Here is a 24,111-nt window from a genome sequence, read left to right as displayed (position 1 = left end):
TCTTCACATTCTGTGTTTATTTTGTATCGTGTGAGGCCCCTTTCAATTGTAACTGACCATGGGTTGCATCCTCGTTATTCTAATTTTCTGCTTTCCTGAAGCATTGTCACTTGTGACTGAAGAGACCATTGCTGGAGTGACAAGTATCAGCATGGCTGATATTATATAGAGAAAACAGACTTCAATGTCTTTGTATGGAATCATAGTTTACAGTACAACAGGAGGCCATTCGTCCCATCATTTCTGTACCAGCTCTTGAAAGAGCTATCCAGCTTCTCCCCATCTCTGTAGACCTCTACAATCATCATTTTCAAATATATATATCCAGTTTTATTTTGAAACCTCCTATGGTATCTGATTCCACTACACTCCCAGGCAGTGCATTCCAAATCATAACAATTCTGTAAAGAAGTTTCTCCTTGTCTCTGTCCTAGTGCTCTCACTGACAATTTTGAAATTGTAACCTTTGATTACTGACCATTTAGTGGAAGCAGAATCTCCTTTACCCTATCAAAATTGTTCCTAATTTTGAAAACCTCAATAAGGTCACCTCTTGATTTTCTCTGCTCCAAGAAGAATAAGCCCAATTTCTCTGATCTTTCCTTGTATCTATATTCCTCATTCCTGGTATCATTCTTGTAAATGTCCTTTGAATTCTCTCCAGGGCTTCTTAAATAAGGTGCCCAGAACTGAACACAATATTCCAAATGTGGTCTCACCAATATTGTAGAGGTGTAGCATCACTTCCTTTTTTGCTCTCTGCCTCTATTTATAAACCCAGGGTTCCTATCAGCCTTCTTAACAACTGTTTTAACTTGTCTGGCCACCTTTAGAGAATTATGCACTTGAACCGCAAGGTGTCTCTGCTTCCGTATTCCCCTCACTTGTACTATTGAACCTGTATTGTCTGTCTGTGTTTCTTCTACCAAAACTCCTTTTTCTGCATTGAATTCCAACTGCCAGGTGTCTGCCCAACTTGGCAAACTTATCAATGCCCCCCTGAAGTCACTCCGCATCAGCCTCACAATTCACTATTGTTTCTAGCTTTGTATCATCTGCAAATTTAGAGATTTTACCTCCATGCCAATCTGTAAATCATGTATGTATATCACAAAAAGGGTTTCAACACCAATCCCTGGGGAACAACACTTTCAACCCATCTCCAATCTGAGAAATGCTCATCTATACCTACCCTCTGTTACCAATCTTTTAGCCAACTTCTAATCTAAGGACCCATCAATCCCAAACATTTCTCATTTGCCAAACTATCTGTCATGTGGTACCATATCCAATAATTTCTGAAAGTCCAAGTATACAACATTTGCAGCACGACCCTCATCTACTGCCTGTGTCACCTCCTCCAAAAATTCAGTTAAATTTATCAGACATGCCCTGTTCTTGATATAGTCATTTTGACTGTCTAGTATTAACATATGAAAGATGTCCAAATGCAAATTATCATTGCAGTGTGCTGCACTACAGAAGGTTGTGCTTTTGTATCCACAATTCTCCGACAGTGATGTGTTTATATGTTGCTTGCAGTGTCAGCTCCATCAGTACAGAATCTTAGATTCTTTAAAAAGTAGCCTGAGGAAACACCTAGGTTAATTTCCTCTAGGGGAATAGTTAATGACACAAGGGAATCTTTCTTCTTCCTTGTACTTAGAAACGGGGTGAAAATGAATGTGTATCATTCTCTGTGAATGTTTCATTTAGAATGACTGACCGATTAAGTGAACGATACTAAAATCAAACACTACAGTAGTGGAAAAAGACCACATTTGTTTTCCTATAAACTGACACAGAAGTCCATTATTAGCTTCAGAAATTCTACAGATATAAAGTGAATTTTGGATGACAGACAACAACAACAAACTTTAGCTTTGTACTGTACAAACCTGGTTTGTGCCTGAATCCAGATTCATTAATAAAATCTTAGAATAAATACCCTCAATTTAAAGCAAAGTGCACTCATTGTCATGTTTATGACCTCTGTTGTGCCACGACCCTTTGGCAAGCTACTTATGAATCACAACAAAACAATTAAGATTAATGAAATGGAAGTGCCAAGGCCAAATAATTTTATTTTAATTCATTCACAGGATTTTGGCATTGCTGACCAGGTCAGCATATCTTGCCCATCTCTGATTATTCAGTGGGCAAGTATAAGTCAACCACATTGCTTTGCATCTGGAGTCACATTAGATGAGACCAGGTAAGAACAGCAGTTCCTTTCCCTAAAGGACATTAATTACCCAGATGTCTTTTTTCTACAATCAACAAAAGTTTTGTGGTCATCATTAGATTCTTCATTGCAGATTTTCATTGAATTCAAATTCTACCATCTGCCATGATAGAATTCAAACCCATGTCCCCAGAACATTGTGTTTCTTGATTAATCGTCTAGCAATAATACCATTAGGCTATTGCCACCTTGCATAACAGATAAAATGCTATATATAAAACATAGTTTATAATTGGTCTCCTTGGTGGAATGTTTCTTAACCATTTCGATACAAGTATAGTTGGCATTAAAACTTCAACCTTTATGTTTTCTTTTGTAAAGTGTGTTTAATCATTTAGTTTAAAACAAAATCTGGTAAGAAGCTACAGCTGAAACCACTGACCTGAATGCTGTTTGAAAATTCCTGGATGATGGAAATTAAACTAAATATACTGTGATTCAGTAAGATCAAATTGATTGATAGAAACTGGCTCTTCTTTGATAAAAAAAAAAGGAAGTTGTTTGTTCCTGTAACTTGTGGGCAAAATATTCGTGGTATTGTGCATGTAAAAATAAAAATATTTCACGTAGCTTGCTTATTTCAGGCCTTTGTCAGATGTTTACCAGTTGGAGGTACTTCCCCTCTGAAATCAAAAGGTTCTGGTTGCATGTCTCACTCCAGAGTGAGATGGTAAAGATGGCATTCTGCAGGAGTGCTGCACTTCTGCAGGTGCAGTCGTTTTGTTCAAATATTAAACAGAGATCCCATTATATGCTTGGATGGTCCAAAGTGTTCAAGCAAATAATTACTCCTCAATGAACTGATTAATCAGTCACTAAACACTCAAATAGTAAGGTGTTACTGAGTGCAAATTGGCTCCTGGGTTTCTTGCATTATAACTTGCGACATTTCAAAACCACTTCATCTGCAAGAAAGTGCCCTGTGCACTCTGATGGCCTTGAAAAGTGCGAAATAAATTCAAATCTTTTTCTTTTTGAGGATTAAAGAAATCTTGTCATGTATGTTGTGCAATGTATGTATGTGCACTTGTGCTAGATTTACATCTAAAAGTTTATCAAGAAGCAACTGGTTAAATATTTGTCATCCACACTTTGGACCCAAACCACTCACCATCCAGACTTGGAAATATACCGGTATTCCTTCAGTTGTTGGGTCAAAATCCTGGAATTCCCTCCCTAACAGCATTGCAAATCTACCTACAGAATATGGACTACAGCGGTTTAAGATGGCAGCTCACTACCACCTTCAGGGCAACTAGTGATGGGAAATCAATGTTGGCACACTGAGTTAAAATACATTTCAAGAAATGAAATTGCCTTGTGGCATCAGTGGCAACTGTGTTCTCAGGTAGTGTACTCTACTCTGCTTTGGAGGATTGCAGGTTTAAATCTCACTCCAGAGACTTGAACACACAGTCTAAGCTAACGCTCTAGTGCCCAGCATGCAATGTTGGAAATGTTGATTTCGGTGAAATGTTAAACCAAGGCTCCATCTGATCCCACAGTTGGAAATAACAAATCATGTGGAATTATTTTGAAGAGCAGGGGATCTCGTCCAGATATCCTGTTAAATATTTATCCCTGACAATAACATCAAAGAAATAGTCTCTAACCTCACACATTTATTGCATTGTCTGAGCTGAGTTGTCACTTTTTTTTATAAAACCTTAAGTTATCTCGGCAATGTGACTTGAAAGAAGTTCTGGGATTTACATGTTAATCGAAACTTGCAACATTTTAAAAAAAATGAAAGACTAACAACAGCATTCGAGGTTTGTTCAATATATCGCATCCGTGTACAACACTATGCTCTTTTGCTATAAAGTCTGTGTCCTACGATCCTGCCCCACTAGCTACCTGATGAAGGAGCAGCACTCTGAAAGCTAGTACTTCCAAATAAACCTGTTGGACTATAAACTGGTGTCGTATGATTTTTAACTTTTAATCGATGACAAGGGTCATGTGGCTGCAAGCAGCAAGATGATTGGTTGTCAGATAGCTGAACAGCTTATACTATGAGCAAAACAGACCAGAAACCAGCAGTTCTGCATCAGCTAAAAACATTTTCTCCAATCTCTGCAGTAAGCTCTTTACATCTGAAGAATATCAGCTTATCTTTCCTTCAGCAAATGCTGCAAGTTGTGACTTTTGACTAGATTATTTCATAAGTGAACCACCCACCCTGTGCCTCTTATAAATCAGTGGATGTATTTGGAAAAATAAAGTTCAAGGAGGAACCTTCAGATCAACAAGAATCAACTCAACACATCTTGTGAACAAAGGCTATGGATCTGTTTTACCAGTTTTCACTCACTGATGTTTTTTTCCCTCGTGTTTGTTTGTTTGTGTATATATAGTATTATAGTTTTAATTTGTAGAATTTATTTAATTTAGTTTAATTATTTACGAGCAGGTAGAATCTAATAACTTGTCATAAATAATTATTCATGTCAAGTCCAGAAACCTATGCTTTCTAACAAACTGGGTTGTTTTGGGGATTTTAACAACAACTTCTGAAAACTTCAGATTTTGTGATGACTCCTGGAATAGCTTAAGTACCAATGTACTACCCCAATGAGTCATGAAACCCTTATGGGCCGGGTGCTGGCAGGTGGGACTAGATTGGGTTGGGATATCTGGTCGGCATGGATGAGTTGGACCGAAGTGTCTGTTTCCATGTTGTACATCTCTATGACTATGACTCATTGCAGTCTTATTCCAAGTATGGATAAAAGGGATGAATTCCAAAGGTGAGATGAGATTGCCTGGACTTGACATCAAGGCACTGTTTGACCAAGTGTGGTATCAAAGAGTCTGAACACAACTGGATGAAAGGCAGATTAGCAGTTTCTGTTGCTGGTTCAGCTCCTTCTTTCATTTCAGAAAGCAAACAGTGACCAAGTACTTCAATTTTCTGGTTCTGCAGAATCTCTTTGCAATAAGACAATGTTCCAATTGCAAAAGTACAACCTCAGCCTGAAGACAGTGCAATATACCATCTTCAACTGTCCAGCTGGATACTAACTACTCACTATTTACAGTGCCCTAAGTTTCCCCTTAAAAACCAGCATGCCTGTTTCTGATCCAGACCTGGATCCACCATGCTAAAATGCATAAAAACAGAAAGGATTCCCAGAGATGTTACAAACTGTAACATCTTCTCCCCACCCCCCACCCCCAACGACCTCAACTGCTTTAGCCAGTCACTGTCTAATAACCAACATTCAGGACTGAACGGTAATTCCAGAGATCAAGCTTCAGGAATGGTATTTTCCACCACCCACATGCCCACCCCCCACCCCAATTTGTAGTTCTCCTGTTCTCCGTTAAAAATAAGATGAAACCTTATAGAGAATAGAAACTAGATACATTTCCTGAGACTTGTTTTGACTTCTGCAAAGTAAAGTCAAGGGAATCCTCTGCAATCACTAATTTAATGTACCGAAGGTAGTTAATAGGCACAGTCAATACAATGTCTTGCTTTCAATTTCATCAATAGGGTGGCACGGTGGCTCACAGCACCAGGGTCCCAGATTCGATTCCAGCCTCGGGTGACTGTCTGGAGTTTGCACATTCTCCCTGTGTTTGCGTGGGTTTCCTCCAGGTGCTCCAGTTTCCTCCCACAGTCCAAAGATGTGCAGGTCAGGTGAATTTGCCACGCTAAATTGCCCATAGTGTTAGGTGCATTAATCAAGGGTGGGTTACTCTTCGGAGGGTTGGTGTGGACTTGTTGGGCCGAAGGGCCTGTTTCCAAACTGTAGGGAAACTAATCTAATCTAAAAAAAAATACAAAAACACATTAACCAGCTCTCAAGATTGAAGATCTCAGCATGGAAACTTGATAGATTATCTCAAAATATGTTTAGTAATTTTCATTTCATATCATGTGACCACAGTAGAAATATATTTTGTTTAAAATCCTGTCAACTAGTAACATTCTTAATGTTCACAATTCTCAGCTAAGTTAGAATGCATGTCCAAGTAGACTTTTGGATAGAAGCACAGAGCCAGTACAGACAAAGCTGTTGAGATCAAGTCAGGACCACATTTGAGGTTTGATCTGTGCACTTTAGCTAAGATCAGTTAGCTATGTACCAAGTTTGGTAAGAAATTTAGGAAAGAACAAACCAATACTGTAGATATTCCTGATTTTAGTTGCTATTTGGTGAGACTTGTTCACAGTTTAGTGGTGATATGCTCGCCCCTCTCACCCTGTGTCGTATTGTCTGTCAATGTTTGACTCACGTAAGGGATAAAAATCACTTGTGCTAAATACTTAAGGTATGTGGAACCCAGTCATAAATGAATATCATTAGATGAACAAAGCAACAATATGAAATAAAAATCTCAACCATCATATGATTTATACATGAAGTCTCTGTTCTGAGGCATGCAAACTATAGAATAGGGAAGTTCAACTTTCAATTCTTTCTGAGCCAGTTGATCTAAGCCAAGGCAGAAGTAGAATCATGAAATCTCATGACAGGAATAATAGGTTATTGACTCCATCAGGAAGCACTGAGGATTTTCTCTCTTAATCATGAAGTCCAATCTCCCCTCTTGTTAGGTCCCATTATCCTTTAATTATCATCTTTTTACAGCAGATACCTAATTATTTTGTCAAAGAATTTATTACAGATTTGCATGACCAAGTTTGTTTATGGTGTAGATTTCCACTTTCCTACTTGTTCATCCTTAATGTGGTCTCCTAAATTATGTTTCTCTTGTTAACCTCCTGGCAACCGTTAGAAACAAGCTATCACAACTGATGTTTCACAATCTTGGAGACCACTACTTAATTACCCTTAGCATTCAGCACAGTGGAAAACTATTCATAATTATGACTGTACATTCCTAGTAATTCTATACCTCACTTTGTCCATTACTTTGAAAGCCTGCTTCTAAAGGGATGTACCAAACTGTATAATGGAGCTCAACTAACCATGAACATGCACAAATGCAACAAAAAGCCAAGATTTGTGTTTGTATATTTTTATGGCCAGATCAGCATATGCTGTCACTTTTCATGAACTCTGCATTCATACATCAACATTCTTGTGCTCGTTTACCCCATTCAACATCTTACCATTTAAGGTGAATTTCCTTTCCATGTTCTTATTTTCAAAATATATTTCTCAACATTTTTTCTGAATTGTCATTTGTCATTTATTTCTCCATCATGTTAAGGCGTAGACTGCCAAAGTTTCCACAACCTTTGGTCACAATTTTGTGCCAGGATCTCATCAAGGCTCCTGTAATAACACTTCCCAACCACTCAAATGTCTCAGATCTAGAAGGACAAGGGGAGCAGCTGCATAGAACACCATTACATGCAGGTTCCTCTCCAAGCTACACACGATCCTGACTTGGAACTATATCACCATTCCTTCGCTGTTGTTGCATTAAAAGTTTGGAATTTGTTTTCTAACAGTACTATGGGTGTGCCTAATCCCTCTGTGGCTGCAGTGATTCAAAATTGCAGCTCAAAAACACCTTCTCCAAAGCAATTAGGGAAGGGGAATAAATACTGACCTATCCATTGATGTCCATGTTCCATGTAAAAATAAATAAAAGTTCATCTTTGATATTATTTCCCTCGCTTACCTGCATGTCAGGGAGGTTGCAGACTTGCCTGGAAACACTGTGGAGGGGATGTTATAAACTCAGGCCTTCTCTTACTTATGATTTGAAGGGGCAATTTCAAAGACTAGGAATCAGCACATTCCAGATTTCAAAAACAAAATCAGTGGCATCATAACAAACTGTAAGTGTGAGTATCTGTTTGCAGAGAAGAGGGAGGAGGGAAGTGACTGGCTATTGTATTGGGTGAAGTGAAGCAGAGGTGCTTTTTCAAAACTACTTACTTTTTAAAATTTATCTCACCATGAAGCATGATTTCCTCTTCATGCACCATGTTGACTTTACTTGATTATATGATGAATTCATAAATGCTCTGCTATTGCATCCTTAATAATAAATTCTAGGATTTCCAGCTGACAGATGTTAAGCTAACTGACCCATAGTATAAAAGCAAAATAGAAGTGGCCATAGTTGGAAGGTGGTCACGGCCTGGAACTTGAGTGGCTTGAATATCTCTTGCCACTTGTAAGTGCAAGACCACATGTTATCCAGGTCTTGCTGTTATATACCATGACTACTTCAGTTTCTTGAGAGTTGCAAATGGTACTGAATATTGTCTAATTATCAATAAACATCCCACCTCTGACCTTATGATTGAGGGAAGGTCATTGAAGAAGCAGTTGAAGATGGTTGAGCTTAGGACCCTATGCTGAGCATTAATGTCCTAGGACTGAGATGATCGACCTCCAAAAACTAACATCTTCCTTTCTGCTAAGTATGACTTCAGCCATTGGAAACTTTTCTCCATGACTCCCATTGTTTAATTTTGATACTACGCTGGATCAAATATTGCTTTGATATCAAGGGCAATTACTCTCACCTCCACTTCTGGGATTCAGCTGTTTTGTCTGTGTTTGGACCAAAGCTGTAATGTGTCAGGAGCTAAGTGGCTCTGACTGACACCTGACTGAGCATCAGTGAACACGTTATTATGTGTTAGTGTTGCTGTCAATGATCAAGGAGTGGCTGACGGGGTAGTAACTTGATTGGATTTGTCATGTTTTGAGTGGACAGAACATGTCAAGGCAATTTTCCATATTGATGGGTAGATATCAGAGGAACATTTAAGTTAGGTGCATTAGTCAGAGGTAACTGTAATAGGGTAGGGGAATGGGTTTGTGTGGACACTCTTCGGAGGGTTGGTGTGGACTTGTTGGGCTGAAGGGCCTGTTTCCACACTGTAGGGATTCTATGAAATAAAGACACTGTGACAACAGTAAAAATGAAGAGTGGAAGTTTGTCCCATTCATGTTGTAAAAAAAGCAAGAATAATTACCTTATTGGTGCTGAAGCGACTTGCTCTACTGTGCCTCTTGTTCTGTGGTATTTGAACTTTATATATTTCAGTTAGATTTAAACTTTTGTACCAACAATAATCCTGTGCACAATAGTAAAGGAAATGGGGTTAGGTAATCTCAAACCAAATCCCAACCCTCACTTGCACAAGAAAAATTACTTGTAATTCAATATTAATTGTCAAACTTGCAGAAGCTGCAAGATAAGATGTTTAGCAAACTTACCTTCATTGCTCAGACCTTTTGAGCATAGGAGTTGGGACACCACGTTGAGGTTGCACAAGACATTGGTGAGGCCTGTTCTGGAGTACTATGTGTAATTCTGGTCACCCTGTTATAGGAAGGATATTATTAAGCTGAAGAGGGTTCAGAAAGTATTTACCAGGATGTTGCCAGAGGGTTTGAATTATAGGGAGAGGCTGGATAGACTGGGACTTTTTCACTGGAGTGTAGAACATTGAGGGATGCCCTTATAGTTTATAAAATCATGAGGGGTGTCAATAGGTGAATGGCAGGTGTCTTTTTCCAAAGGAGGGGGATTGCAAAATGAGAAGGCATATTTTTAAGGTGACAGGAATAAGGACATGAGGGGCAACTTTTTCACACAGTGGTTTGTATGTGGACTGAACTTCGAGAAGAAGCAGTGGATGCGGGTACATTTACAGTGTTTAAAAGACATTTGAATAATAAATGTTTGGAGGGATATGGGCAAATTGCAGGCAGGTTAGAGTAGTTTAGTTTGGGATTAGGGTTAGCATGGACTGGTTGGTTCAAAGGGAATGTTTCCATGCTGTATAACTCTATAACACTGACTAAAGTGTAATGTTATATTAAGTCTTGACCAGTTAACAATGAAGGCGATGAAACAAAATATTACTGAAGTAGGGTAGGCAAGTGAGGGGTCATGGAGCTGGGGAAGGAGCTCCCTCTTTAAGAAACACACTTGATCACAAACATCAAACAATGTTTCCACGACTCATGCTAGTTCATAATGTTATGAAGTTGAAGGCATGTACTGTACCTTTGAGAGAGAGTGAATGTTGTTCTGCATTGAGAGCTTACAAGAGCAAACTCAGCGTGTACAAGAAAATTGAGAATATATAATACTTGACTGTGAAATGGACAGCTGAGTCGGTTGCTGTTTTGACAACAATTTGAATTTAACCAATCAGTTTAAATTATGCCCCAGGATACCAAAACCCAATTGAGTTTGAATCTTTATTGTTTTGCCAACATCGAACCAATGAGACGATCTGATGTTAGGGGATATAAAAAAGGCAGACATTTTAAAAATCAGACAGAACAACTGCTGATTGAGACAGAGACAGAGCAAGAAATTAGGAACACTCTCTATTAAAGGTACCTTTTCATATGAAACATATTTGCAATAAAAGAAGACAACCCAGGTAGATCTTTAGCTGGAAGAAGAAAGACACCAAAGCTGGCAGCCGCTGTATGGTTTTGAAATTAAATTGATGTAATTTTAATAAGTGTTTATTGGAACAGTACATTGTTATGAACTAGGCCAGACCCCTCTCAACATTTTTAAGCAATTCGCCCACACCGTAACTTTGCTATTTGTTTAGGTAGGTGTACAATGGATATTCCCAGAGTAAATTAGCTGGGTTAACTGCCAAGTTTTAACAAACAAAATTTGTTTACAAAATTACAGAATGAAACACAAAGAACAGAGAACAGAATACCGGATAACTTATCCTATCCAAACCTAACTTAATGATGCTGTTCTGAAAATATTTGCAACAGTCTCAAACAGTAAACAATGGCACAGGCAACTTAGAGTTCGAAATCATAAGGGCAGAAGGACAGAGAGAAGGCTTCCATTTTCCCCTGTGACTTTTACTCAACTCAGTCCTGAACTGAATAAAGTTCTGAACTGCACAGCTAAAGAGCTGGCCATGCCCCCTTGATATACTAGTTTTCAAAAAATCTTTCGAGCTTTTGGCCTGAAGCACTATCTGTTAGGGTAAATAACAAGGCCCCAATGAACATGCAAACCTCAGACACAATGGATCCTGGCCAATTACCCCTTCTCTGAAAAAGAATTCAAGGGCAAAGTAACCTTGTACCAGACCAGCATTGTGTCAATATTATTATAGAGTTGGAGGCAGGTAATAAGCAGTTAAGAAAAAGGAGGATTTAAAGTTGTGAATAGTTGTTGTTTAATGTTCATTTTTGGAGTTAAAGAATAAATTGATGTTATTTTCTTTAAATAATGGAATTTGGGAGTTCTTTGTCACTCATATTTTACAAGGGGAGGTGAGATTTTCTGGGTGTTTGGTTTAATTAACAGAGGGGTTCACTGCCATGTTGTAACAATAATTATAACACATGGATATCCTATTATATAATCAATATGGTGTTGGCACAAAAATGGAAGCATTGCAAAATGTGTGTGCTTTGATAAAGTCTGATGCTGGAAAAAGCACAGCAGGCCAGGCCGCATCCAAGGAGCAAGACAGTCAACATTTTGGGATTAATCCTTAATCAGGATTCAATCCTGATGCTGCTGTGTTTTTTCCAGCACTACACTTTATTAACTCTGACTTCTCCAGCATCTGCCATCCTCACTATCTCCTAAAATATGTGTGTGCTCAACTGAAGTAAAGATATGACACAAGTGGCTAAATACTTTAATTTTTAACATCATTTTTCTTTACATTTTTAATTAAATAGTTGTTTTTAGATTACAAAAGTACTGAAAATGAGAAAATTGGTTATGAAAAATTGAACACTAAATTATCAGATGCATGTCAGTACTAAACCAGAGTTCCTTCATGGTAGAAACTAATTAATCTGTAGATCATTAAATGCATTAAACTTCACCTGAATGATGATGTTGACACTTGAAAATGAACAAAGCAGTTTTACAAAGCACCATTTGTATCCTCAACATAGGCAGTGAATTTTTTTCCAATGGCAGCCATTTAAAAACACTATGTAACACCTTTCACTTTGTCATGACACTTCAAAGCTTTGCACAGCTGATGTTGAGAAACACAACCAATGTACGCACAGCAAGGCCATATAAAAGGGCGATGTGGTCTGATGGAAGGATAAATGTTTATGAACCAGAAGGCCTGCGTTCGAGTTCCACCTGTTCCAAGGCTGTATTATAACATATCTGAATGGATTGATTAAAATAACGAAAGGGACAATGTTGGGGTCTCCATGTTCTTCAAAATAGTGTGGTGAGATCTTTATGAGCATCTGAGGACGGTCGTTGTTTTGTATTTACATTGAATATTAAAAATGCGTACAGAAAGATCCCGCGAACAACAATGAGATGCTTGATTGTTGATCTGCTTTGGTATTGTTCAAGAACTGAATATTGACCGGACCGACAGCAAACGGCTACCGACCTGAAACGTTAACTCTGTTTCTGTCTACACACTGCTTGACCTGTTGGGTATCCCCAGTTCTGATTTCCAGCTGTTCGTTTCTCCCAGAGGGCGTCCCGTTCTTTCTGGGAAAAGAAATGTCATGGGATATTTCCGATCTGCCTGCACAGGTGGATGCGGATGTCCCAACATAACCTCTCATTCCAAAAAGGGTACTTCTGACTCAACTGTCAGCTTAGATGATGTGCTCAGGTGGATTTGACTTAGAAATAAATACAGTACAAGTATGTCTGTGTTCTGATGGCATTAGAATCAGAGTCCATTGTTTGTACCCATCAAGCAAAGGTATTTATATTCCAATCTAAATTTCTTGGCTTTTTTTTTATTTGAAAAGCCGCAGCAAATGAAGCCTCCGCTACATGACATCTATTTTCCACCCAGTGAGTATGGTTGAGTTTACCTTGGCTCAGTCTCTTTGAGTGCTGCTGGGGAGGGCTCTACGTGTTGTCCACGCTGCTCAGGCGGTAGCCCAGCATTTTCATCGCCGTCTGGCAGCTCTGTTCCACCTGCTGGATCTGCCACAGGCTCAGCCTCTTCCTCCAGGCGCTGACGGCTTCCTTCGCGTCCCTGGACGAGATGAGGAAGGGCCGGTCCGAGGAGTAGCCCACGCCGCGGGTCATGTTCCACACGTAGCTCTCGGTGGCCGGCGTGACCGTCAGGTTGGCGAAGGCGTACAGCGTCCTGAGGCTGCCCAGGGGCTCCAGCACCAGGTCCTCGTAGCGGACGGTGAGGTAGCGAGCCCGCACCCAGTCAGGAGCCCGCTTCACCAGCGCCTGGTCCCTGCTCCAAGCCTCGCAGATCACCTCCAGCGCTTTGGAGACGTACGTTTCGGCCCGTTGGGCTCTGCTGGAGAGCCAGGAGCCCTTGCTGTCCCTCTGGGACCTCTTGCTCTTGCTCCTCAGCACCTGGATGCTCTCCCTGACCAGGGACTGCTTGGACTTCAGGCGGGAGTTGTGCACGGCTCTGGGGTCCCTCACCAGCTGCACCACCTTGAAGTTGAGCGAGGGGTCGCGCATCAGGGTGAACAGCACGCCGGCGTCCAGCACCCGGACGTCCTTGATGACCACCGCCGGGTACTTCCTGCACTCCCGCTCCAGCTCCTCGAGGGGGCGCGCCACGCACCGCCGCTCGCACACCGCGCCGTCCACCAGCTGCACCCGCTCCTTGCTGTAGGCGCCGCACAGCGGGGCCGAGCAGATCACCTTGTTGTTGCGCCAGCCGAACACGGTGCGGGTGCTGAGCGGGGCCGCTGCAGCCGCCGCTGAGGCCGCAGCCGCGTACAGCCCCAGCACCGAGAAGTCGCAGCGGAACAGCGAGCGCAGCATGTCCCGCACCGCCCCCTGCAGGCTCTCCGCGTCGCCCGGGTACAGAGCCTGCCACATGAGCCACATGGGCTCGTACAGGTAGAAGGCAGCCGGGTGCTGGTTGAAGAGCTCGCCGACGAACGACGAGCCGGTCCTCCAAGTGGCGTGCAGATAGATGTGCTGCTTGCCCGTCCCTCCCGCCGCCTCTGTCGCGTTACCCCAGTCCGCCCAAACCTCCGGGGCTACAATGTCCGGGCACTCCCTGGCAAGGAGCTGCTGCTGCTGCTGCTGCTCGCCCGGAGTCCGCGGCTTGTTGCGGCAGTCCAAGAAATACGAAATGGTCAGCAGCAGCAGCGAGTAAATGGCGACCAAGGTCAGACATCTGGTGCGGAGTAGCTTCATGGCATCTGTTAGTTCTCACTCCCAAATATGTCCTTTGTTTTGGTTCTCTTTCCTGGCTTTGTGTCCACTGTGTGTGTGAGAGAGAGTGAGTGTGTGTGCGTATGAAAGATGTGTGTGTGAGATTGAGGCAGGGTGTGTGAAAGAGTGTGTGTGAGAGAGGATGTGTGAAAGAGAGTGAGTGTGTGAGAGTGTGTGTGATTGAGTGAGAGTTTGAGAGTGAGGAAGTGTGTGTGAGTGAGCGCCTCTCTCTTTCACACCAGTTCACGAGCTGTTTTTGTCAAACCCGCGTAAGCAAAGGCGAATTTCTTTCTTGCGTCCGAATTAAGTACAACTCCAGAAACCCGCCCAGGGGCTTAACCATAGAAACAGCGTAGGTGGGACAATGGCAGTTGAGAGAAGTGTCGTGTGAGAGTGTATGAGGAAAACTTTAGTATGTGCATGACAGATAGATGGAGAATAGTGTGTGTGAGAGAGACAGTGTCAGTGAATGAGAATATCTGTACACATGTGAGGGGAAGAGATTGAGAGGACCTCGTAGATGTGTAACAAAAACAAAATTTGCTGGAAAAACTCAGCAGGTCTGGCAGCATTTGTGGAAAAAAATCGGAGTCAACGTTTCGGGTCGATTGACCCTTCATCAGAACCCGTGATATAGATGCGTGACCGTTTATGAATGTTGACTGGGAGAGAGAAATTGAGGGGTTGTGTACGAGTGATTTGAATTTGTGAGGGAGAGATTGAGTCTCTGTGTATGTGCGGAAATGATTATTGGGACGGGTGTGATTGCATCTGCACGGTGAGGAAGATTAAGGCAGAAACGGTAAGTACTGCAGAAGTGCCAAACCTGCGGAGTCTCCCCAACTTTCTGTTTTCATTTCAGATTTCCAGCATTCGCGGGGATTTACTCTTAAGAGAGATTGATTGTATGTTTGTGACTGTGAGGGAAGTGTGTGTGTATGAGCAACTAAGACTGAGTTGGCACAAAAGTTGATTGTGATTTTAAGTGCAGACCATTTCAGGGTAAAACGCTGCATCAAATTCTGAATTGAATGTTTTGGAGAAGATTGGACCAAACACCACCGTCGCCCGGACAACAATGTGGCTAAACAGAGGCGTGTTGCAAAATTCGTGATTTAGAGACGAAATTAGAACGTGACCAGATAATAATTTGGAGGTGCCGGTGTTGGACTGGGGTGGACGCACACCAGGTTATAGTCCAACAGGTTTATTTGGAGGCAGTAGCTTTCGGAGTCCTTATGAACACGCAGCGAAAGCTAGTGCCTCCAAATAAACTTGTTGGACATTACCAAGTTAATGTGTGATTTTGAACTAGATAATGAAATCTCTCAGGCAGTCGCCTTTCAATGTCATCAGCAAATTGTAAAAGGTTATTTGAAGTTTAATTTGACTCGTAATGCCCCCGCCACATGCAAAAGTGGATTCAACACCTGCACACACACGGGTGCGGGGAAAAAATAAACACTATCGCAGTTAGGCGGTAAAAATTAAAAAAAAAAGTTAAAAAAAATAAACCTAGCAGCAATTCTTGTCCCTTGTGCCTCTCTCTATCGCATTTTGAGAGATTAAGAGTTACGTCGCGAGGAAAGCAAAGCATTCAACTCTTTTGAATCGGGTAACTAACGGGATGTTGCACAGCTCTCAGCCCTCGAGAATTGTGTGGGATGAAACAGTGACAGATTGCGCGATTAGTTACATGTTTCAGGATACAGCTGCACGCCAGCTGTGGTGTAGGGCGTGAAATGTTTTCGCTTCACACCAACACTGCAGTTAGTTGTGAACCCCTTTCATCCGGAAAGAGCAAAGGTGAGTCTACATAAAGCGGAAATTTCACCTCGCCTGGCTTCAGAGCCGGAAGAGGACTCTGAACACCAGATTTACACAAAAATCAAAATTTGAAATAAAAGTAGAAAATGTGGAATAAATCCACCAGGTCTGGAGTATTTGTGGAGAGAGAGAACTTGAGTCTGGTAGGCAACGGTTTCTCCGTAGATGCTGTCGGACTTGGTGAGAAACTTGAAAATCATACTGTTACTTCTCACCAAGCGCACTAATTACAATCTAATTCGAAATGAACGAGTATTGACAGACTTTTCGTGCTGTATTATTTTACACTTTTTTTCTTGTGATTTCACGTGATAACCTAAACAAATCAGTTCTGATGTTCAGTCTCCATCACATAAGTATTATATCTTATTAACAGATCTATAAAGATCGTCTTGGATTTGCTAAAATTAGAAGTGACCTACTTTTTGGAAGCATGTTACTTACGTTTCCAGTAACTATTTGAAGCCAGTACGTGGAATAATGGCGTTGCAAAGGCATATGATGAAGATGACCTGATACACAACGCGAGGTGGCTGGTCACAAATTCAGATAACATACAAGAGTTTTCAGAATTGATGCTGTAAAAGCTTTCTGCCTACACATCTTCGCAGCAAAATTCGTCTACTTAGCGCCTGGTTTATCAGCATTATGAGTGTTGTTTGAGTGCAGGTAGCACCAAAACAACAGGCATTTTGAAGCTCACTGTAGTGGTGCCTTAAGCATGTGTTGAGGTACAAAAAGGACACAGTATTAGCACTATTTAAAAGGAAGACAGAGGGTGGTAGTGGAGGCCTGTGGCACACCATTGATCACAGGCCTGACAGACTGAAGGCCTGTGATCAATGGTGTGCCACAAGGATCGGTGCTGGGTCTGCTGCTTTTCATCATTTATATAAATGATTTGGATGTGAACATAGGAGGTATAGTTAACAAGTTTGCAGATGACACCAAAATTGGACGGTTAGTGGGCAGGGAAGAATGTTACCTCAGATTACAACAGGATCTTGATCAGACGGGCTAATGGGCTGAGGAGTGTCAGACGAAGTTTAATTTAGAAACATGCAAGGTGCTGAATTTTGGAAAAGCAAATCAGAGCAGGACTTATACACTTAAAGGTAAGGTCCTGGGGAATGTTGCTGAGCAGAGACCTTGGAGTGGAGGTTCATAGTTCTTTGAAAGTGGAGTCGCAGGTAGATAGGATAGTGAAGGTGTTTAGTATGCTTTCCTTTACTGGACAGAGCACTGAGTATAGAAGTTGGGAGGTCATGTTGCAGCTGTACATAACATTGGTTAGGAGACAGGTTTGCAGATGCTGGAGATTAGAGTTCAGAGTGTGTGTTGCTGGAAAAGTACAGCAGGTCAGGCAGCATCCGAGGAGCAAGAGAATCAACGTTTCGGGCCAGAGCCCTTCATCAGGAAGGTTGACATAGATTAGGCCATTTTGAAAATCTGTGTGCAATTCGGGAATCCCTCCTATTAGAAGGATGTTGTGAAATTTGAAAGAGTTCAGAAAAGATTTACAAGAATGTTGGCAGGGTTGGAGGATTTGACCTATAAGGAGAGGCTGGTAGGTTGGGGCTGTTTTCCTTGGAGCTTTGGAGACTGAGGGGTGACCTTATAGAGCTTCATAAAATCATGAGGGATATGGAAACGGGTAAATAGTCAAGGTCTTTCCCCTGGGGTAGGGGAAGAGGGTCCGGAACTAGAGGGCATAGGTTTAGGGTGAGAAGGGAAAGATATAAAAGGGACCTAAGGGGCAACATTTTCATGCAGAGGGTGATGCAGGAATGGAATGAGCTGCCAGGGGAAGTGGTAGAGGCTAGAACAATTACAACATTTAAAAGGCGTCTGGATGGGTATATAAATATGAAGGATTTGGGATATGGGCCTCATGCTGGCAAATGGTACTAGATTAGCGTAGGACATCTAGTCGGCAAGAATGAGTTGGACCGAAGGGTCTGTTTCTGTGCTGTACATTTCTAAGACTCTGTGATCAAGTTACAGTTTAGTTACTAATTATTCTACAGTTGCTTCATTCATAAAAGGAATCCCGAAACATCAAACACTTCTAAGTTTTTGAAGTCTGTAGGAAGTGGTGTGGCACATAATTTTCCATGACTAGGATTCTACACAAACCAAACTTAGAAGAATACAGCGCAGCGCAGTACAGGCCCTTGGGCCCTCGATGTTGCGCCGATCCAAGCCCACCTAAACTACACTAACCCACTATCCTCCATATACCTATCCAATGCCCTCTTAAATGCCCATAAAGAGGGAGAGTCCACCACTGTTACTGGCAGGGCATTCCATGAACTAACGACTCGCTGAGTGAAGAACCTACCCCTAACATCAGTCCTATATCTACCCCCCCTTAATTTAAAGCTATGCCCCCTTGTAATACCCGACTCAATACGCGGGAAAAGGTTCATACTGTCGACCCTATCTAACCCCCTAATCATCTTGTACACCTCAATCAAGTCACCCCTAAACCTTCTTTTCTCTAGTGAAAACAGCCCCAAGTGCCTCAGTCTTTCCTCATACGATTTTCCTTCCATACCAGGCAACATCCTGGTAAACCTCCTCTGCACCCGTTCCAATGCCTCCACATCCTTCCTATAGTATGGCGACCAAAACTGCACACAATATTCCAGATGCGGCCGTACCAGAGTCTTATACAACTGCATCATGACCTCAGGACTCCGGAACTCAATTCCTCTACCAATAAAAGCCAGTACGCCATATGCCTTCCTCACCGCACTATTTACCTGGGTGGCAACTTTCAGAGATCTGTGTACATGGACACCAAGATCCCTCTGCTCATCCACACTACCAAGTATCCGACCATTAGCCCAGTACCCCATCTTTTTGTTATTCTTCCCAAAGTGAATCACCTCGTACTTAGCTACATTGAATTCCATCTGCCACCTTTCTGCCCAGCTCTGCAGCTTCTCTATATCCTGCTGTAACCTGCCACATGCTTCCTCACTGTCAACAACTCCTCCGACTTTCGTATCATCCGCAAACTTGCTCACCCAACCTTCTAACCCCTCTTCCAGGTCATTTATAAAAATGACAAACAGCAATGGTCCCAAAACAGATCCTTGCGGAACACCGCTAGTGACGGCACTCCATGAAGAAACTTTGCCATCAACTACTACCCTCTGTCTTCTTCCATCCAGCCAATTCCTAATCCAAACCTCCAACTCACCCTCAATGCCATATCTCCGTATTTTCTGCAGTAGCCTACCATGGGGAACCTTATCAAACGCCTTACTAAAATCCATATATACCACATCTACCGCTTTCCCCTCATCAACCTCCTTCGTCACCTTTTCAAAGAATTCAATAAGGTTTGTGAGGCACGACTTGCCCTTCACAAAACCATGCTGACTATCCTTGATCACATTATTCCTATCTAGATGTGCATAAATCCTATCCCTTACAATTCTCTCTAAGACTTTGCCCACAACAGAAGTGAGACTCACCGGCCTATAGTTACTAGGGCTATCCCTACTCCCCTTTTTGAACAAGGGAACCACATTTGCTATCCTCCAGTCTTCTGGGACTACTCCTGTAGACAAAGAGGACATAAAAATCAAGGCCAATGGCTCTGCAATCTCCTCCCTTGCTTCCCAGAGAATCCTAGGATAAATGCCATCAGGCCCAGGGGACTTATCTATTTTCACCTTTTCCAGGATTTCCAACACCTCTTCTCTACATACCTCAAAGCCATCCATTCTACTTATTTGTGCCTCAGTATTCTCATCGACAACAATGCCCTGTTCCTGAGTGAATACTGAAGAAAAGTATTCATTCAGTGTCTCCCCAATCTCTTCCGCCTCCACACGCAACTTCCCCCTACTATCCTTGACTGGACCTATTCCTACCCTAGTCATTCTTTTATTCCTAACATACCTATAGAAAGCCTTAGGGTTTTCCCTAATCCTATCTACTAAGGACCTTTCATGTCCCCTCCTTGCTGCTTTTAGCTCTCTCTTCAGGTCCTTCCTGGCTACCCTATAACTCTCAATCGCCCCAATTGAACCTTCACGTCTCATCTTGAGATAGGCCGCCCTCTTCCATTTAACAAGGGATTATACTTAGATTCAGTATAATTCATTGTTCATGGACCAGGCAAGGCAGGGAAAATAGCCTTCTGCTCTGTGTCACTAATGTTTGTGTCTGTTCAGTGTGCTGAGGGAGCAGTTCTCCTTCTATACCATGGTAAAGAACAGTGCATGAAATGTTTGCACTTCTTGTTAGGGTGCATGTGTAAAGTGCTCACATTTTGAAAAATGTAAGTATTTTAAAATATTCCTTTAAATGATTAATTATGGACACCAGCAGAATGAGGTCATAGAGCTGTACAACATGAAAACAGACCCTTCGGTCCAACTCATCTGGGATGACGAGGTATCCTAAATTAATTTAGTTTCATTTGCCAGCATTTGGCCCATATCCCTCTAAGCCCTTCCTATCCATATATCCACCCAGATGCCATTTAAAAGTTATAATTGTACCAGTCTCCACCATTTCCTCTGGCAGCTCATTCCATGCATGCACCATCCTCTTCAGTCCCTTCTAAATCTTCCCCTCTCACCTTAAACCTATACCCTCTAGTTCTGAACACCCCACTCCAGGGAAAAGACTTTGTCTATTCACCCTATCCAAGTCCCTTATGATATGATAAACCTCTGTTAAGTCATCTCTTATTTTCCCTGATACTCCAGGGAAAATATCCCCAGTCTATTCAGCGTCTTCCTGTAGCTCAAACCCTCCAGGCCTGGGAACATCCTTGTCAATCTTTTCTGAACCCTTTCAAGTTTCACAAACATTCTTCTTATTGCAGGGAGACCAGAATTGCATGCAGTATTCCAAAAGTGGCCTAACCAATGTCCCGTACGGCCACAACGTGACCTCCCAACTTCTAACATGCAAGACACTGTTCAATAAAAGCAAGCATACCAAATGCTTTATTCAATATCCTATCTATCTGCGACTCCAAGGTCTCTTTGTTCAGCAACACTCCCCAGGACCTTACCATTAAGTGTCTAAATCCTGCCCCGATTTGCCCTTTCAAAATGCAGCACCTAATGTATTTAAATTAAACTCCATTTGCCACTCCTCAGCGCATTGGCCCATCTGATCAAGGCCCTAGGAAACTATTGTACCCATTTCCTTACTTTTAAGTGGCAGTGTCTTTTGTATTACTGATGTAATTTAGTGTGGTAAGCAATGAGATGAAATATTGATTTAATTGATTATGAAAATAATTAATTACTTAAGACACAATAAGAATCACAGGACATTGCAGTGCCTCACTGAGGAGAAAGATTACCTGGACACTATGTTTCAGTCAAAAGCCCTCGGACTGAGTCTTCTGAATTCTAATCATCAGGCAGATGTAACTATCTATGAGGCAGGTATGGAGACCAAAATAGAGAAGTAGAGGATCTTCTGCATTTTCAATTGTCTGACAGGTTTGAGATGCTTCCAAACTTAATTGTTAAAAGTTGTATCTGTAGGATGGATGAGCAAACAGTCCATGGCACCACTGTATAGGAGGTGCTTCATGTGAGAGGGTGGGAGTGGTTGTGTTTAAGAATGCAGTGATTATAGCAGAAGGTATAGTCAGGGATTTAGACATCATTCTTTGTAACTGAGAACAACAATTCAAAAAAAGTTCTGACATTCTAGTGCTAGAATATGGGACATCTATTCTGAGTTGCAGTGAGAGGGAAAGGATCCAGTTCCTGACGTCTGTCTGTACTAGTAACATTGGTGGAACTAGGAAATGGGGAGTATGAGCAATTAGGAGCAAAATTAAAAAGCAGAAGCTCAAGGATAATAATGTTTGGATCATTACTTCAGCGACAGAAAATTGGTGTGGCGCAAATAAGATTAGAGAGTTGAATGAGTGGTTTAGAAATTGATGTTGGAGAAATGCATTTCGATTTAATGAACACTGGCACCACTACAGGGAAAATACTAGCTAAAGTATACCCTTGAGACAAATTTCATTTGATCCATCTGAAACCTGTGATCTGGCAAGAGTTATGAAGAAACTTCATTATTAATACTTCTGTTGAGGAAACATGTTCAAAGGATTTCAGACAGTGGTTCAGCTGCTGTCATGAAGTTGAAGGTGTGTTGTGTACTTTTAAGAGACGAGAGAATGCTGTTCTGAACTGAGAGATTACAAGCATCTGTGTATATGACTAGATGGCAGTCCTAGAGTGTACTGGAAAATTGAAAATATGTAACATTTAGCTGTGAAATGGATATCTGAGTTTTCGTTGGTTATATTCAAATTGTTGTCAAAACAGCAATGTTTAAATTATGCCACAGGATACTAAAACCCAATTGAGTTTGAATTTATTGTTTTGCCAACATTGAACCAATGAGATGATCTGATGCTGGGGTAGATAAGAACATGGACGTTTTGAAAATCAGTCAGAGGGCAACTGCCAGAGAGAGACAAACTGCTGGAGAGCTAATTACCCATCTAACAAGTTGCTCTGAAAGAAATTAGAAAACATTCTCTATCTAAAGGCATGTTTTCATGTAAAGCCTATAGTAAAAAGAAAGAAGACAACCCAGGGAAATCAGCAGCAGGAAACTGAAGACAGTGGAGAAGAAAAAGACTGAGAATTTGGAGATTAAGCTAACGTAATTTTAATAAATGTTTTATTGGAACAATATATTGTTATAGAGTTGGAGTCAGAGAGTATCCAGTTAATAGAAAGGGGGCTTAGATCTGTGAATAGTTTTCTTACTCTAAAAGTGAACTTTTAACAAAGAAAATAAATTGGTGTTATTTTCTTTAAATAGTGGGATTTAGGAGTTCTCTGTCACTCATTTTTAACTGTTCACGAGGCGAGGCGTGATTTTCTGAATGTATGGTTTAATTAACAGAAAGGTTCACCTCCTTGCCGTAACATTTGCAAAGACCAAGAAGAGATATCTGGATTTTTTTCTAAAAAAAGGCACAACGTACTTTGTGACCCTTAAATAGGCACTTCTTCATAGTCATTTAGCTTAAGCTAATTGCTTGGACTCATTCATTAGAAATTATATGCCTGGGTTTATAGCTTTCTTTTGGATATTGTTTGGAACTCATCAGCATACAACATGTTAGAGAAAAGCTCATTCTTTGACCTTCTTAGAAAACCATGGAGAAGAGTCCAGTGTGATAATTGAAATACTAATCTAGGAAATGTTCCTTTATGTGTGGTGACCAGAAGCACTGCTGATGTTTCCTGCTTTCTATTTATATGTTTGGGGGCTCTTTGGATTGGCGATGTCAATACCTGTGGTGATGTCATTTCCTGTTCTTTTTCTCAGGGTGTGGTAAATGGGGTCCAAATCAATGCGTTTGTTGACAGAGTTCCTTTTGGAAAGCCATGCTTCTCAGAATTCTCATGAGTGTCTCATGCATTTCTGCCTGTTTGTCCAATGTAGTGTTTGTTACAGTTCTTGCACAAACCCACTAGCACACTAAAACAGCAGCTAATGAACATGAAAGACCCATAAAGACAACAAGCAAAACCAATCTAACTTACAAAATACTGTGCAAGAACTGTAACAAATGCTACATTGGACAAGCAGGCAGAAAATTAGCCACCTGGATACATGAACATCAACTAGCCACAAAACAACATGACCCTCTCTCACTAGTATCCCTACATACAGATAAGCAAGGATGCCACTTCAACTGGGATAACATATCCATCCTCGGACAAGCCAAACAGAGACACACACGAGAATTCCTAGAAGCATGGCATTCCAACCGGAACTCTATCAACAAATACATGGACTTGGACCCCATTTATCACCCCCCTGAGAAAAAAAAAAACAGGAAAATGACATTACTGATTAAGGATGATCAGCCATGAATGGTGGTGCAGGCTCGAAGGGCAGAATGGCCTACTCCTGCACCTATTGTCAGAGGAAATGACTTC

At 41.5% G+C, this 24,111-nt stretch overlaps 1 protein-coding gene across 4 annotated transcripts; it reads right to left on the bottom strand.

Moving 5' to 3' along the window:
- Positions 1-5,631: 5,631 nt before the first annotated feature.
- Positions 5,632-14,778, bottom strand: chst7 (carbohydrate (N-acetylglucosamine 6-O) sulfotransferase 7). Of its 4 annotated transcripts, XR_015757483.1 has the most exons (4): positions 12,025-14,778; positions 9,406-9,511; positions 9,162-9,263; positions 5,632-6,021 (listed from the first exon to the last, which is right to left on the bottom strand). XR_015757483.1 is itself a non-coding variant. In XM_043692308.2 (1 exon), exon 1 carries the CDS (start codon positions 14,303-14,305, stop codon positions 13,037-13,039), a length of 1,269 nt encoding a protein of 422 aa, XP_043548243.2. In that variant the 5' UTR covers positions 14,306-14,778; the 3' UTR covers positions 11,815-13,036. The 4 variants fall into 4 exon arrangements, 1 of the variants encoding a protein (XP_043548243.2); XR_006311971.2 differs by lacking the exon at positions 9,162-9,263; XR_006311970.2 differs by lacking the exon at positions 9,406-9,511 and having other exon boundaries at positions 5,633-6,021.
- Positions 14,779-24,111: the final 9,333 nt, after the last annotated feature.

This window comes from Chiloscyllium plagiosum, unplaced genomic scaffold (genome assembly GCF_037043375.1).
Source record: "Chiloscyllium plagiosum isolate Xiang-an unplaced genomic scaffold, Cpla_swu_hap1 HiC_scaffold_6, whole genome shotgun sequence".
Taxonomy (NCBI): domain Eukaryota; kingdom Metazoa; phylum Chordata; class Chondrichthyes; order Orectolobiformes; family Hemiscylliidae; genus Chiloscyllium; species Chiloscyllium plagiosum.
Note: the sequence above shows the minus strand (reverse complement) of the source record. Positions and strands in the feature narration are given on the sequence as shown.